Source organism: Vanessa cardui, chromosome 11 (genome assembly GCF_905220365.1).
Source record: "Vanessa cardui chromosome 11, ilVanCard2.1, whole genome shotgun sequence".
Lineage (NCBI taxonomy): Eukaryota > Metazoa > Arthropoda > Insecta > Lepidoptera > Nymphalidae > Vanessa > Vanessa cardui.
The window spans coordinates 7,910,114-7,928,171 of record NC_061133.1 but is presented as its reverse complement, the minus strand read 5'-3'; the positions used below and the strand labels follow the sequence as shown (position 1 = coordinate 7,928,171).

The 18,058-nt window shown below is 34.9% G+C and overlaps 1 protein-coding gene across 2 annotated transcripts in view; it reads right to left on the bottom strand.

The window, feature by feature from the left end:
• Positions 1-18,058, bottom strand: part of LOC124533912 (ecdysone-inducible protein E75) — an 82,083-nt gene that overhangs the window by 35,110 nt on the left and 28,915 nt on the right. Inside the window, exon 1 of one of the 2 annotated variants that reach the window (XM_047109495.1) lies at positions 5,571-5,740. The exons of the other annotated variant lie outside the window; for it this stretch is intronic. Coding sequence (XP_046965451.1) covers positions 5,571-5,688 — 118 coding nt within the window. The 5' untranslated portion in view covers positions 5,689-5,740. Of the gene's footprint in view, positions 1-5,570; positions 5,741-18,058 lie in introns of those variants that run through there. 2 annotated transcript variants of the gene reach the window in all.

The window sequence follows — 18,058 nt, the reverse complement described above, 5'->3', positions numbered from 1 at the left end:
TAGGTGGCAACATATTATTGTCAACGCGTCTGGCTTCCATGATGTTGACGGATAGGTTTTGATTATGACCGCCGCGCGGCGCGCAACCGACAACAGTTTGGCGCGAAAGCGGTGTCAGGACGCGGTGCGAACGCGTGGGCGACCGTCGCGCATGCGCCCTCTGACGTCAATTTAACCCCCTACCGCCCCCGTCTGCCTTAATTTATAATTAGCCCCTTCTTCGTTTCACAACCCCTATTATATTTAGACCCTAAGTGTTTTGATTTGTTGTTACACATTATGATGATATTAATATAGCGAAATGAAAAAGAGTCGTAAACAACAACACAATAAAAGTGAACCACAGAAAATATTCTTTGATTGTCACTTATTGTATCCTGAAAATTGATATAGCCTTATCGAATTCAGTATTGATAAACACTGTAAAAAGTTAAAACTAACTAAATTAGTCATATTATTATTCTCAATTATATATAATTAAGATCAGAAACTAGACAAAATTACGAATAAATAAAGGAGATTTTATTGTTCTAATTATATCTCGAAACTGTATTTCACTCGTAATGGATTCAATGTTGGGGAAATGAAATGTGTGGGACGTAGTACGGGGCAGGGGTCGGCCGAGTTCACGGTCATATGCCGCCTCACCCGCTACCACCCTACGCCCACAGCTGCCTGAGCTCTCCTACCCCGCTATTTTTAGGTTCTTTTTTTAATAGAAATGTATTATAAAATGAATTTTATATTTCAGCAATGCGTACAATAAGTCAATATAAATAAAATATGAAAAAAATGTTTAGTCAGCTCAATTTAATTTTTTTTATTATCATTATATAGGTAGTAAAATATATTAAAAAACAAAAAATTTAATTATTACTTTTACTTACTATAAACTACGAGTTATTTTACTTCGTTTTCTTAGATACTTTTAATAAATTATAATAATATTTGTATTTAAGTAAGGTAAGTATTTCAAAAGTTTTAATATCAAACAACAAAATATAATAATGTTATAGTAAACTATGTATAACAAAGGTATAGAAGTTTTTCAATTTATATTTTCGTTACGAGTTATTTACTGGAGGCAAGCGACATCTATTGGATCTCTTTTCAACATTCTACTCGACACTAGATGGCGTTAACGCGACAAAGTTCTCTTATGATTTGGACTTAATATTTTTTCTATTAGATATACGAATAATATAATACTTTGATAGTAAGTTCTACTTTTAATCATCTTGCAAAAACAAATTTATTACAATTAGTAATATAAATAATAACATAGCGCCGTCGTGAACATATATAATTTAATACAGGATTTTTTTTATTTTTGTTAATAAACATTCTATTACCTTGAGCTCTTAAGTTTTATGTGTAAGACTATGTATATGTCAAAATTCAACAGCGCCCGGAAACAGTCGAGGGCAGAGTCAGCTTAGTTCGTTGACCCCGCTCCCTAACCTACTATCGGAGTATTTGGAGCACGTAGATTCCCTCTTACCGTCAACACGGCCTACCACATCTGGGTCAACGCTGACTCAAGCGGAGTTAATCATCAAATTCAGCTTAGTGTAAGCGTAACAATTGCGTAGTCATACACATGTAATCATACGTCCTAAATTGTATAGCCAATTTGATATTCGAACTGTCAAAACGATTAAAACATGTCATTTCGTGCCCACGATTATCGTATAGATGTCTGATTATTTAATCCGATTGTTATTATTAGTAAAAATAAGATGTACCTGAAGGTTGTTAGTATTAAAAACTTTTAGAGTCGATTTTAAATCGCATATTTCTTTACACAAATGAAATTTTCTATCAATTCGAGTCATTTTTCGAATTAACATCGTAATATTCAAAATAAGTAACTTACTCAAGCCTCATATTTTTTATGTTCTTATTAATTAATCTGTTCAAATATTATGTATAAATCGGGGTCAGCTGTTAAGTAACAATTAAATATATTGAAAACTACTAAAAGTAATAGTTACGTCTTTAATCTTTCGAATCTTGATCCAATAAAATGGTACGGTTTTAGATGTTTAGATATAAGCTATTAATATTATACAAATACATATCTATGGTGTATATTGTTAAAGTGTGCTCCGTCTGATCTAAATTAAAGAAAAAACTGAACCAAGCCGATTCAGTGTTCTCAAAACGAACGAGTATAGAACGGCCATGTTAGCAGGTTAAGAGGAAAATATTACGAGAATTAAAAAAATCTAACCACAACTCATTGTATAAGGTCACTGACACACTTAGTGCGGTTTTGGCGCTATTATCGTTAGTGTTCTCGGACTGTCAGTTTTGTAGACCACAATTATTTTTAGAATGACAACACGTGTCCTCATTAAAAATTACATAAAGACAAATTGTTTAACACCCTCCTTCAATACAGCTGTCCTTGGCATATTGCATTATTTTATGAGTGGCTAATTTTTTGTATTCTTTTGAAACTCATAGAATTTTGATGTCCTAACAGTATTGCATTCACTTCTATACGACAATATTTCTTTAGTAAATATTTTAAAATTAAACGAACTAACCACTTAAAAACAATTCGTCAAAGCCTCTATTCATGATATAGCTAATCAAGTAACATGCACATGAAAAGTGAATATAAAAATTGACGCAGATGTGTCTTAGCAACCACGAATACATTATATTTATAGATATATATCGCTCGAGAAATTTGTAAGATATTAAAGTAAAATGTATGCTTAAAGTTTTTGCAATAGCTTTATGAAATGTCGATGTGGTAACAATCAATGGGTTTTTTCCGCTCAATGTGCCTGGACGCGAGGTCCGCGCGGTGTGACGCGAGCGCTGAATGTATTGGGGTCAGGGCGGCGCGGGCGTCGACCTACAGCCTCGTCCCCCTTCCCTCCTCACCTCTTCACGCGGTTATACCCCTGGTGTCTCTACCCCTACATTTAAACATTACGGTTACATAATGAATAATAAGTTGTTTTTTACGTATAAAATCACTGACACAAAAACTTAAATAGATATATGGCCCTGAGTTAATTTGTATGTAGGTATGTAATTAAATAAAAAAATCTGGTCATAAAAAGAAAAAAAATATATAGTTTTAAGTGTAATTTAAATATCGATTATTATATGGAATAACGAATACGCGGGTCAAACTCCTGACCGGGTTAAGCTAATTAAAGCCACAGTTGCCTAACAACTGGGTCCATTGATATCTCGTGCCTTCGCTTCAATGCATCTGGAATGGTCCCCGTTATTTTTAAATGTATGCAAAAAGATTGTAAATACACAAGTATTCTGATTGAACGCGTATAAATAGATTTTATTTTTAATCAGAAAAAGCAAAAATCATGAAGCCTCATTTCGCACAGGAGTTTCTGAACCTCATTTTGAAATCGGCCTATATACGAGCGCGATGTGGGCTACGTTCCAAATAACCTCTTTAAAAAAAGGTCCCTAAGACCGCGGCTTCTTGCTGAATATTTCTGACAAGTAGTTACAACTTTTCCCCGACAACTTTCGCTGAAGACGACGACCGTTTTATGAGCATTCATGTAACTATTGATGACGCGAGTTGTCTTTAGCAACGTAATACTCAATTACGCTACATCGTCGAACATCCTATCATGTAATTAGACTACATATCCTACATATTGTTTGTTTTAAGTAAGACCAAAGCTATCATTGTTAGTTTTTCAATACAAACTATCAATAAACAGACCCTCACAAAGGCTGGTTAGATTTTAAGAGACAGGTCATCGATCGCAGCAGTGTTTTAATAATTCCCAAACAATTAAGGTAATTATGCAAGTTGTTAGTTATTGTGACATTACAGGGACGGATTTAGTGTGAGTTTAATACAGTTATTTGTGTGGGGTGCGCGGGGCAGGGCAGCGAGCGTGACCCAATTGCAAGCGGGTGAACGAACTCGAGGCCTTGATCGCAATACTGAGTCCGCGCGCCGCTCGCACCGCTCCCCCCGCGCTGCCTTTACCCGCGACCGCCCGTGCCTGCTCGCCTCGCCACAAGCGCGAGCGACTACGTCACATGAGCGCATTGTTTCACTATTTTTTTTTAAAATCACTGCTCATTAAATATTCATTGTCATTTGTGATCGTATTTGATTCGTATGTAACTTCGCCTACGTTCGACTCATTAAAATTTAAGAATATTACGTCATATGATTTTTGTGTTATTAATTATGATTAACATTCATATGAGACCTTAATTTTGAAGGTGAATCTATATCGAGAGTCTAAATATGTAATTGTTAATACTACTCTTAATTGTTTAAGTTCTAAGGGACCGCTTATGAGTTAATCTGATTCATTAATTATGAATAATTAATAGATTCCGATTTTAATTTTATAGTAAAAAATCGGGACAAGTTGAATGTGTTTACATTTTTTAATCATAATTATAAGCTTCGATCCGAGCGCAAGTCGCTTGTTATGTAAAATTGCATGATTAGCTAAGTTCGAAAGAGTCTAGAATCTTATTCAACTAGTTCTGTCAAGTGAGCTTCGCTTTCAAGAGAGAAAGAGACAGTGAAATCTTGTTAGCTGCTGCCTTTACGGTAGATATTGCGAAACATGCATTGTCGCTATTTGTGTGAACTGTGCTTAACACTGGCTAGAGTAGGACAACAGTATGTCCCAAGGCTCGGCTTAGATTATTATTAGAGTATCGGCGCTAGGTTATTCTGAGGCGACCTAGATAGCGCTTGGGGCCGTTGACCGCGGGCCCTCCGAGCGCGCATACGGCCTCCAAAATAAAATGGCATTCAACGATGGGCTCTACTTGCGAAACCCGACTCGACCATGATGTCGACTATCCAACGTAGACTCACATGTAATATCGTACTTATCCGTTTGTATGTCCCATATTGAGTTTCCAACTTTAAGCAGCCTGACTGATTTGAAAGTTTCACATATTGCATACTTCTGAATTAAAAAGGATCATATTGCTCGCTTTCATAAAAGAGTTAAAGTAATTGAGCAGAATTACGTTAAAACTAAAGAAGTTAACTTAAAAAGAATTGTGTTTAAAATTATGTTATATCAATAAATTTTGATCATTTAAATTAAATGCTGTTTATTTAATTCTTAATTAGAAATATATAAGCTTAATAATATAAGCGTAAGTAGTGCGATACAGGCGGCGGTGATTAGCTAGCTACATCGAATATAGCCGGGAAGGCCGAGGGCAATGAACTCCGCTTGACCCAGATACGCGGCCTGCCCCCCGCGCCTCCGCTGAATGTCTCGACGCGTAAGAAAGTGAAAAGGACATTTACATCCTTAACTATTAATAAAACAATATGCAATAAACAATATGCATAAAGGACACGTAAGTTATCGCCGATTAGATAGACTTGCAATACAACAAAATAAACGCTGACAAACGGCTGCGACTTTAGTGTGAAAATAAAACAATGAAATGCAGCATGTTATTGCAAGCAATGCAGGAATTATGTTTAAACAAACTTATGAGAAAAAAAACGACATAAACATTGTACGCGCCGTGGTAAACAATGGCTGCAGCAGTGATGCGATCAGATCGTTAAGGCTCACCTGCTAGGACCCTGCCGAGCAGGACGTCGGCATCGTTGGTAGGTGGTTGGGGTGGGTCCACGGGTTCCAGTTGCTGGCGGCGGCACTCGGTCACAGTCATATCTAACGGGAGACGCATGAGCCGACGCGAGAGGGGCGCGTGCGACCGGCGGCGGCGTCAGCGCGAATGGCGCGGCCGCGCTACGCCGCCGCACGCTGCAGGGGCGCGTGTAGAAGTTCTACGCGCCGCCCGCCCCTACGTGATCCCTTTGGTGTATTCAACTTACCTTCACCAAATTTTAAAATTGTTTACTTTTTATGAAGTAACTACGTAACTGATGATACCGATGTCTTTACCATAAGTAATGTCAAGCGGCAATGTTAAATGTTATTGTCTGTTTTCAGAAATCCATCTTATTAATGGACAGATAGTTTCGGTATATACCCTTTCCCACTATTATTTAACAAATGCTTATGTTATTATGTCAATCTGTATCGCAAAGTAATATTATTTTTAATTTATAGAGAGTTCTGTCGAGTGTGTGAAAGCGAAAGCTTAAATTGTTGCTTTTTTCACATTCTATGGAATAAATTAATTACTGGTGGTATGTTAAAAGTGTGCTATCGATGAAGTGAGCGAGTAAGAAATTATGAAGAAATCAAATTTTATTTAATTATAAATATGTAATTGACAGGCGGAAATACAGGTAACTAAAATGATCAAATCGATAAGAGCTCTTCGGTTTTATAAACTAACAAAAAATCTATTATTAAATTAAAAAAGTTGTAAGAAATTTTGAAAACATATATTTTTAAGCCACAAAATTAGTATTTCGAAATAACTAAGGCAGGTCTGGATCAATAATATGAAAATACAAAACCTTGGCATTCTTTTCAGGCGGTTGCTCTCGTAGTTGTCTATTTTCACTTATTGAAAGTATAATGTTCTTAAACAAATGTAAACAATAAATATTTACCTAAATAGAAACTTATTTAAAATACTATAAGGCTATTTTTAATTGTGGTTTGTCAACAATTCACGTCGGCCTGACCTCATCATTGCGACGCAATCCTATGAAGACAAAGCAAACAATTTCAACCGAATTCAATCGGAATCGCCTCGCCTTTATTTAATCTAAAGATATTGCTATAAACGTCCGATTGGGCGAAATAATGCGTTAGACGAAAACATCGCTTACCGAATCGGAAGCGTCCATCTCAACCCACTGAACTGAAAACCTAAATCTAGAATTGGCGAATCGGTTGGTGAGCGGAGACCAGTTTTTAGGCCAAGGCGACTAATTTACCGCTAAGAGCTCGCAAGCTGCCGTAAACACGACATTTTTATGAGCGTCGATAATTCTATGAAAAGAAGCACTAACATATCCCTTTGATGCGTCAGTTGTAACCTTACTTACAACGACGTTTTGTTCAACAATAGTACTTGTGTAACTACTATTATAGTTTTTTAACATCCGAAGGTCCGTCGACTACTTAATCTTTATTATTGATTTAAGTTTTATGTATATTTAAATAGAGTTTATATTACAAAATATCGTAGGAAATTTAAAGTAGGTTTGCGTCATTGTGTTCATTCTCTTAATTCATTGATAAGTAAAATGAAGACTAAAAAAATTTACTGAAATATAAAGTGATTTGTAATCTGTGTAGTAAAAAAGGAAGTTAGCGTACGTTGGCGCCGTAAGAAATTTTATTCATTCCTCACATCTCCTATACTTCACCAACCTTGGAAACTAAGTTATTATGTCCCTTATGCTGGTAATTACACCAGTTCTCCCACCCTTCAAACCAGAACGCTGCAATGAACAGTATTACACTTCAGCGGTAAATTATATGACGAATAATACCCAGACGGGCTTAAACAAAGACCTACCCACCAAGTTAATTATCTATTAGTTTTATTAAAAAAAGTATAATACTATGCCATTGTTCCTGTCGTATAATAATCACATATTCGTGTTAGCAAGGAATAATGACGTATGTTTTTAAATAGTTATATATTTAATAATTTTGAAAAACGATTTAAAATAAAATATATTTACTCTATGTGATCATAGTAGAATAATATTTCGTGCAATTGAATTTTCTTAATATTACAGTTCGCACAATGTTTGATATTCTAAAGAAACTTTATTCATAATCTTAAATAATTAATAATTTCACTTTTGTTAATATATTTACATAACTATGTAATCTGTTTTTATGAAGTAGTAAAAATGATTGCACCTGCAGCTGCATGATTTTGATATAAAACAAAATACGTCCTCGTACAAAATTACTGAGAAATATTAAACATTTCATGAACGTATTTATGTAATAAACAATACAGAGCATGCTTACGTTTAAATATATATATAAATAATATTTATGTAAATACAGACTTTGATCAGGTCAAAGTTCGGGTTAAGCTCGCTCTAGAGTCCGGGCAGCATCAGGTCGCACTGACGTCACACGAGGTCATTCACCTATCACCCTGTATCCACCCTCGTCCCATATTCAGTAATGATACTTCACCTACATCGCCTTACGTTGAAATGGAAAATCATAACTCTTTATAGCGATACGTTTGTTCCTTTCGCTGTTAATGTTCTTAAACACTTTAACATAACATAAAAATATAACCATTCAGCGTTAACCAAATGTACTGAATATTTATAAGTTTAATTAAATTTTTAAATATCTTGTCTTAGATTATTGTTTAACGCAGTCTATGTCTATTGTAAAGGATTGTCACTTCTACTCGATTACCACATTCATCGTAAGCAGCTAAAGCAAGCCGGTGTAGCAACAACGCGCGGTGATCTGGTGACTGTCAATTAACTTGCTTAGAGCATACCCGGGTCCACGGGGTTTTTGACCTCGGCGTGGAAAGTGGACCATAATGACACACCACTTTCATTTTCGCGCAACTCTCACCAACGCGAGTTAAGATCGAAAGTGTACCACTTTTGGTGCTGCGTGCGCGCATGCCCCACTCCGCCCCCCTCAGCCAACTTTCCTACGTTGCACGCTTTCTTCTGATACAACTACGAGCTGCGCTGGAACTTGTAGCATTCGCTTTCTAATTGCATTGTAATCGCAGTGTGACTGACATTTATTGATCATCTAAGTACTCTACTTTCAAGAAAGTCACTCTCAATCGAGGACTCTTGGGACAGTTCTTAGTTGTCATTCTGAACATGCTTAGGATAACATCATAATTGTATACACAGTAAGGAGCACAAGCTTTGTATGTATTTACATAAAATAACAACAAATGTGTTTACGTATATGTCACAATATGTTAACTTAATCGATTTTTAAATGTCCTTAGTAAACTCGAAGTTTTTTTTTAAATATTAGTTAACAGTTAAAAATATTGGGGCGATAAACAATTTCCTATAGGGCATTACATAGATCACATTATGAATGAAGGCAAAAACTGCTTTCAATAAACTCCTGTTGTCACTTTTTAACAAACGGAATTGAATTAAACAATTGTTTTTTAAATAAACGGAAAAAACAAATAATGAGGCCAATAACAAAAGTCTTCAAGATATAAATCGATTAAGGTAAAAACCGAAAGTTCTCTATTGATTGTTCCGTACATATTATTAATAGTTAACGATGAATTTCATTTATATTGCATTTCTTATAAGATGACAGTAATCAAGTTTAATAGGAATATAATTGAGAATACAAAGTATGTTAATGAGGCAGGCACAGCGTTTATAATTAATATGACATTGCCATGTTGGTGTTAACCTGCCACGGGTCAGAACTAAATTACATATCAGTTTATTCATAAAGTAACGAAGATCATATAATTACTTGAGTTGCCTCGTGGTCTTACTAATAATAAGGTCTAAATTATTCCCTTCCTGATTCAAATAAGTAAAAAATTTTTGGTTAATCAAGGTTCTGTTTACTTGTTATTATACATAAATGCAGATGATCTTAAGTCAAAACTCTACCAAAGAGATGAAGTCATAATAAATAACTAGCTAAGGTTTCGATATCGTACAAATAAAATCTTCCTCTATAAGTTATAATTTCCAAAAAAAATATAGCAATGTATAGTAATTTATGCTTACGTTACAAAATGAAATTATGTTTGAAATTTCAGCTTTCTATACTCATTAGTGTTGTCTTACGTTGATAGTCAGTCAGGTTTGACCTGACGATTACAATTATATAATATAAGTGATTGTTATTCCTACACAGCATAATAACATGCAAAAAGTTTATATACATTACGATGAACAGTAACACCTTAAACTAGATAGAGCAATAATATTTTGATTATAACCTTTATTAATATTATAAATGTGAAAGTAACGGTCTGTCTATCTGTCTTTTATCACGACCAAACCGCTGAACAGAATTTGATGAAATTTAGTATGAAGCAAACTTGAACTCCAAGACAAGACATAGGCTACTTTTTTGCGTGAGTCATAACAACCAACACCATAAAACTCGAGCGAAACCGAGGTCGACTACTAGTAAATATATATAACGTTACAACAACAGCCTGTAAATTCCCACTGCTGTTCTAAAGGCTTCCTCTCCTTTTGAGGAGAAGGTTAGGAACTTATTCCACCACGCTGTTCCAATGCGGGTTGGTGGAATACACATGTGGCATAAATTCTATGAAATTTGTCACATGCAAGATTCCTCACGATGTTTTCCTTCACCGCTGAGCACGAGATGAATTATAGACAAATTAAGCACATGAATCAGCGGCGCTTGCCTGGGTTTGAACCCGCAATCATCGGTTAAGACGCACGCGTTCTAACCAATACAAATTTTCATAATCAATGTTTTACATAAAGTTAACAACATACAGATAAGAGTCAGCTCGTAAATAACGGTACTCTACGGTCGCTTTGTTTAGAATTCAGGGTCGAACGGACAATTTACCGTGTCCGTCGTAAAACCTTTATTGACTTTGGACATGTTTTGATTTACGTAATTTATGACGAACGTTCGAACAAATAATCTCAAAGATAAAACTGATTAACTCTCATAGCCACATATTAGCTGTAAGAAAATAAATAGCTTAAATTATCAATAATTAAAATTTCTGTTTAATTATTTTAGCCAATAAAAAATCAGACAAAATAACTAAATTATACTTTTATAGCACTTCAATTGAATTGGATTTACATATTTTAAATAAATAAAGAGATAAAAACAACAGTATTATTGAAAATATTTAATTAGTACACCAGCATTGTGAAGCGATCTCTCTGCTCCGATATCTTTGATTTATGTTTTTAATGGTTTTTTTTTAATCTAATTACATTTTCAAACTTTTGTTTTCATATTTCCATTACATTTCTATATCGCCAATGATTATAAGAATTAATACGTTATGGTAATCGATTAAAAAAAAAATTCAATTCTAATAAACCATTTAGAAGCTTCCAATTATATAAATGTTAAAGAGGCATTTATATTCTTATTGTATGCTTTTGAATTAAAAATTAGTAAAAGTTTCACAAAGTTGGCAATGTAATTTGTTAGAGATAAAAGTAATCATTGATATTCTTAGCGGTCGTTCTTATTAGAATTTATATCGTATCTACATTTTTAACAATTTTGGTACTTGTATATTTTCTCAGTTTAATTGAGTGACAAGTCAATTCAAATTATAATAGATTTCGTGAACCTGCATATATAAATGAAATTCTTCCACGTGTGTATATACAAAGCTTCATTTTAGGAGACCGATGGAATAGCTCCAAAAGAGGGAAAACTTATAATAGTACAAAATGGATGACATATTTATGTAACCACTAATTGTATATTTAAATGCTTTCACATTATTATGATTTTTAAGTTACGTTAATGAAAACTTTCAAACGAATTAATAACATTAGTGCCTTCTTTTGTATTAACTGGCCCACTGAATGGTATCTCGTCAAATTCGTCACACACTTATACAACTTGTTACATAATAGTTAATAGACACAATCTGTTTTTCAATTTCTATAAGTTTAGACGCACATAATAGAAAGTATTTGAACAATTTGTCACTATTGAAGACTTATCTAATAACATTTTATGACTTCGGATACTGAGATTTATCTATTTGCTGAGATAATTGTTAAGCGAAGGCGGCTAATAATTGGATTAGTTTTCAAGCACATAATGGCTTAACAACAACTATCGCGACGGTGAAATATAATGTATTAAAAATGAGGATTGTTTAATGAACCTAATGAAATGTTTACATCAATCGTATTTATCAATAACAAACCGGGATACGACATATCGATACTGGGGCGAAGTAAATAGGAGCTACCCTTTTCAGACCGATTGTCAGATAAAGCTAACCGTGTCGCTAGACGGGATCTAGGTTTTGAGTACGTAATTTTGTAGGTATGCATAAATGTAAACGTATAAGTATGTCAAAATGTATTGAGGGCACTGGCGGCTACGTTTAAATTAATGTTTTTTTTACTTCTACCTGAAACTGCAACGATGAGATTGTAGAAGAAGGTTACGAACATTATATCTCACAAAATGCAAAAAATATGTATATATTATATACTACAAACGCCTGTTTGAACTGTGACGGTTAAAATACCACCGTGACAAGCTGCATGTGTTAAATGTGTATCGAATATACTACGATACTTTAGATTACACCGACATTTTGATGTATATTTAAATCAACAGAAGCAATTACATAAAATCGAATCTCTTTGCTGACCCGTTTAAAATAAAACGATTGAATACGCATTTTACTACATTTATTACATAAGTTCTATTCAATTAAGAATCTAGTCTCTACATTGATAAAGTATTCCTAAGCTATATTTTCCCCCGGCAAAATTGAAAAGTAAGAGGCCTGCCCCGGACAAGGCAGCCTTGAGAGCGCTGAATAAAATTGGCAATATCCTGGAGCTGCGAGAAGTCCGATTGGCGAAACCTTGCGACGCGCAAAAGTCGGTCGACGAACTCCTCAAGGCCGAGCCGTTGCCGCTTTCTTTGTTTGAGCTGTCGCAACCCGCTCCACACGGGCTAGCAGTAACCTCGGCTCGCTTTATCAAGCGTTCACCCATCTAAGTCACAGCTCGTAAATATTATAATCTCTCTCATATCGAATGAATGTTCGATTAAGATGTTCTCAGTATCTTGCATATCAAAGAGACGTTATTAAATTAATAGCTTTGTAATATATTTCAATGGAATATTTCGCGTTTCAATATGAATTCGTTTCATTAGAATTTTAAATATGAATACGAAATGGATCACAACAATACTACATAAGTATTATATTAGGTGGTCTATGTATTTGTGATTGTTATTAGATTTTCCGTTGAAGTGAATAATTGTTTAATAAAACTTTATTATTCGTATATGGCTCATCAATGGGTAAAGGACATATCTTTGACGTATACTAAGAGTTGGGAGTACTGCTCTAGTGCTAGACAGAAGTCAATTCGACAGACGTAGGTTTTCTTGAGAAGTTTTCCTTCACTCATGAGTACGAAATGAATTATAAACACAAATTAGTACCCGAAAAATTTGTCCTGGGTCGAATCATAATCCACCATCTTAGATTAGAATCACCGTGTTCTAATGGGTCATGTAACCTTCATTTCATGTTTAGTTCATAATTATTTCTCGTATTCTTTAAGGGTTTTGGCAAGTTTTCACTTTTTTTATAAAAGTAATAGTAAGATTAAATAAGATTAATAATAGATTACTATTATTAATTACTTATTTAATCTAAATTAATAACTATTAAGTTACATGGGTTTTAAAGCGACTATATTTCATGTAATTATTTAGTTTATATCTTTAGTTTTTTTTTTTGTATATCTAACAAATTGGGAGGTAACAGGAATACCCAATGAATTACAAGAGACTATTTACGTCTGAAAAATATATGTAATTGTATTTTACAAACGAATTAAAAAAAAAAAACTTAAATATCAATTTATGGCAAAAAGATGTTTATGATATCAGTGCAATACTATTTTATGCTCGCAATACAATTGAAACGTAATAAAATCGAACAAAAACACCTGGAATACGTTTAGTTATATAATGCTTTTTTATTACGTATGTAAGTACGTTATATTTACGTAAGATGAGTCTATTCAATCGTTAGTTAGTGCCGTCTGACGATTACATAAAGTGTTCCATGTATGATACTCTAACAATAAGTGCGTTCGTTTCGTATGATGTTATACAAATAACAATGTTACTTTTGCTTTATTTGTTTTAAAATTGTTCCAAGTGGGAAATGGAATTAATAACACATTTGAAAAGGGAAATCGTCGACTTTTCTTTTTTTTTCTCATTGTTAAAGAGACCTGAATAGCCACATAAAGTTTAACTTATTAGAAATGTTACTTCTTTCTGAGTAACGTGTTTACGTTTTTTGGATTTATATTATAAACGACTAGGTAATTAAAATATAATTGGCAATTATTATTGTTGTTGTAACTATAAAATAATTAACCTTGTCGTCAAAATAACAAAGTTAATCTTAAAATAAATCGCACCTTTCAGGAAGTCCATTTACCAGTCACCTCATTGCAAACTTAGTGATTTTACAACTGTGTATGATGTCATGTGATTGACAATAAAGGCCATGCGTTTACATATTTGCAGCTGGAGCACTGTTTCGCAGTTATCGTAATAGGCCCCATGGCCAAGTTGCAAAAAACATGCGCGTGCGCAGGTAAGTTGCCGACGCGCTTTACCGCCATTGGAGGAGGGGGAGGGCGCGGGGACGAGGAGGGCCACTTTCACCTGGCGAGGCTGCGCGGGCGTCGACCCCGGTTGCCCTACTCCGCTGACCTACTATGAACAAATCGAAACACTTTCATTTCTGTGTTCGTCATTAGGTACGAGGATGCGTCTTACGTCGACTCGCGAAGCTGTTGCACCATTCTTGCGAGAGTTATGCTCTCATCTCGTTTAGCGCATGGCAGGTGGGGCAGCGCGTCGCGGAGATAGCAGTCGGCCGAGTAGAGAGTTGTCGAGCTGCGGCTTGCGTAACACTTGTTGTTGGTGAGAGTGAAAGTGGCCAGCCACTGTCTCCATACTAATGAGCGCGATCGGGCGACGCATTGCCGTCTCCGGAATCCGCCGCACTGGGTTAAAGTGTCATGAGACTGCTTTCTGACTGACATTACGCAATATTTAACTTTTGCTTTTGTATACAAACATTGTTTATATCGTCCACGTTGCCTATATTCACTTACTGATGCTAGCTATTATAAAGCTGACACAATATAAGCCATCATCGTATTATACCTCGTTGTAATACTACTACTATACTATAAATATTTATGTTTCTAAAGTCACATATAACATAAGGTCGTATTTGTGACCGAAGTATATAATTATCAAGACTAAAAAATAATGAAATATCTCCTCTAATTTTGACACAAATATGTGACTGTTAAGATCAAAGTATATTAAAACTTTGATAAATTGCATTGAATATTCAATGATAGTTTAACACATTACAGAGTTTACTTGACAAGTTTATTGCTCCAATCGAAGCATTTAAAGGTTGTTGGAAAAAACATGTAATATCAGATTAAGACTTGTAGTACGCTTTATTAAAATTAGCTGTTTTATTAAATTCAGTTTTAAAACAACAACAACCTGTTTTTATCTTATGTATAATCTTCTATCAAAGAATAAGCTCGGAGCTCCAGTGGAGGTTACAGCAAATGCTTACATAAGAATATTTATGAGCATCCTCATTGATAGTAAACTTTAAATACGCTGTAAATTTATAAATGAGTATTGAAATTGGTCGCAACGCATCGTCACTCTTAATATTATAAAAAACGTCGGTATCTAAAGGACCGTATCACGTGCATTGACCATATCATTATCGTGGTATCGTATACGGGGACCTTATCGAGCGCAGTGCAACCTGTGCATTGTGCAAGCAAATTTGAATTCAGCGCCAACACTTCGATCTGCGATTTCCGTTGGTATTCGGGCGCGCTCGGCGCTGAGTGGCGGCCTCGACGTCGCGGGGCAACGAACGCTGACTAGGCCGATTGTATTACAAAGTCCGAGTCGACCGCGGCCCGCGGCCGCTCCCTGCCACTCTGCTTTTGAGATCCTAGGCTCACCTCTTACTACGATACCAAAAGGCTACCTGTAGTTCGTTACATCAAGGTGAAATAAGCCCATTTTAAATGGCAACACACGACGCCACTTGTTTCAACTTCGCCTTCGTCGCACAAATTATATTTGTGGAATGTTAAACACAATTTCAGACAGTTATAAACATACATATTTCGAACTACTAAAGCTAATTTTAAAGACAAGTCTTGTTTTACAAATTAATCAAGGTATAAGTCAGTCAGTCATTATTGTGTCAGTTTTAGTCTTTAGTCTACGAAATGACTGACACATACTTTATTTGTAATTGGCCACTTACCATCAAAACCATTCCTTACATTGCCAATTGCCACTACCAACCTTGGAAGATTGGAAGGCGCTAGGCCTTGCGCCTGTTCTTACACTGACTCACTCACCCTCCACATTGAAACAACAATACTCGGTATTGCTGTTTGGCGGTGGAATATCTGATAAGTGGATGGTACCTACACAGACTAGGTTGCACAAAATCCTACCACCAAGTCAGTATATTAATCTATCATTACTTTTTAATGTTTATAATTATTCCAAAAACGTGTTAACATCATGTAATATCTCTTGTAATTAGGCAAGAGTATGAGACGGAAATGCTTATGGCGTCGAGATATTGATTAAGAAAACACTATAAAATATTAATATGAATAAATTATTTGATATCATTTTACGTAAGACTCATAGTAATTAGAAAAATTAATGTGTGAAGCATACAAATAATAGCCGTAAACATTCGCGCTATAAAATTTAATGCGTTTACTGCATCGCATCAAATTGTTTGAACTTGATGAAAATAAAGAATTTTGGATTTATAATACGTATTCATATAGTTATACTTTAAGTAATAATAATAATCACAATTGAACTCTCCGTTTTTAATTCTCCGTAATCTGAGAAAATAGGTATTATTAGGATAACATCAATGACACTATCTTAGCTACAAATAACTGCTGGTGCATTTTTATTCTAATTGCTCGTTTCACTTTCCTAACAAATTGATCAATGAATGTTGAATTTATTTATTTACAAAGCTTTAGATGAATCACAGCAAGATTTTAATGTATGCATCATTTTATTACACCGATATACATAAAAAATCTTACTCTACTAAAATACTGCCTAAGTTATTTTTTGCAAATTTTAGTTACATAATTTAGCATTCCGGTCACATTCTAACATTATGATAGTTGTATTCTTGGTTATATCGTAGTGTAAAACGGAATGGTAAAAAAATTTTATAAGTATGTATTTTTATATAAGTAGGATTTGTATGTATGTTTTTTTAATATATGATTATTATAGAAACAGTAAAATGTCGAATATTTCTAGAATTTGATCGTTTTTAACGTTCGTTTCCATTAAGAAAAATAATAGGGCATAGTGTTGGTAATAAATAATCCGCGGTTGTAAAATTCGCCAGCATTAGAATGCGAATTTGCGCGCGGCTCACGTTCGCAAGATAAGTCAGTCAGGGTCGCGCGGTGCCGACGGCCGGCCATGCACCCCACTTGCGACACCCGCCCCGCACCGCGGAGCGCGATTTGCGCCTAGCGCCCGCGCTATGCCTAGCTCTATAATACACCTAATCACCTAGCTACCTAGCCGTAGGAAAAACACCCATTCGCAATACAATAAAAATTCTAACTTATAGTGATCTGAATAAACGTACAAATTCCATTCTGACATCGCAAAGTCGAGCGTTGCTTTTTTACTTCGGAGCCTGAAAATAACTTTAATAGATTTCATAAATTACTTGATTTTTAGTAAGCTTCGCTTGTTTTACTTTCACAATTATAATTAAAATAACATGTTAAAATATAAGATTTCCCGTAACAAGCTACATCAAGCTTGTATAATAATATTTCAAATTCAAGTAAGGTAAGGTAAAAGTATTTGGCTCGTAAAGGAAAGATCGTTGTTAATTTCCATCGAACGTTCAACAGTTACGAAGGTCGAAGCTATTTCCAATATGCCGTTGGCTTTCTTATATAAGCAAATAACAGATAAAAATAGAGTCAAAAGTACTTATATTTTGAAAACATATAAATTTTGAGACTATGCAGTTTGTTCTGAAAAAACAAACCAGTTTTAATTAAAACGCTAGAAAATAAACTTTTGTTATTCAACACAAAACAGCGCAAACCATCTCGTACGAACATGATATATTCATCAGAAAAAAGCGAACAATTCGCGAAAGTTGAACGTTTCCCGTAGTCGGCTGTCTGCCGAGGGTTGTGTCGTGGTGTAGGGAGCGACCTAGTTGCAGTTCGACGACCGCTGTATATTTAGCCGGGCTCTGATCGGTGCATCCAACACATTTCCACTGCATTCGTTATCGGACTCGCACATAACGCTTCAGAATAATC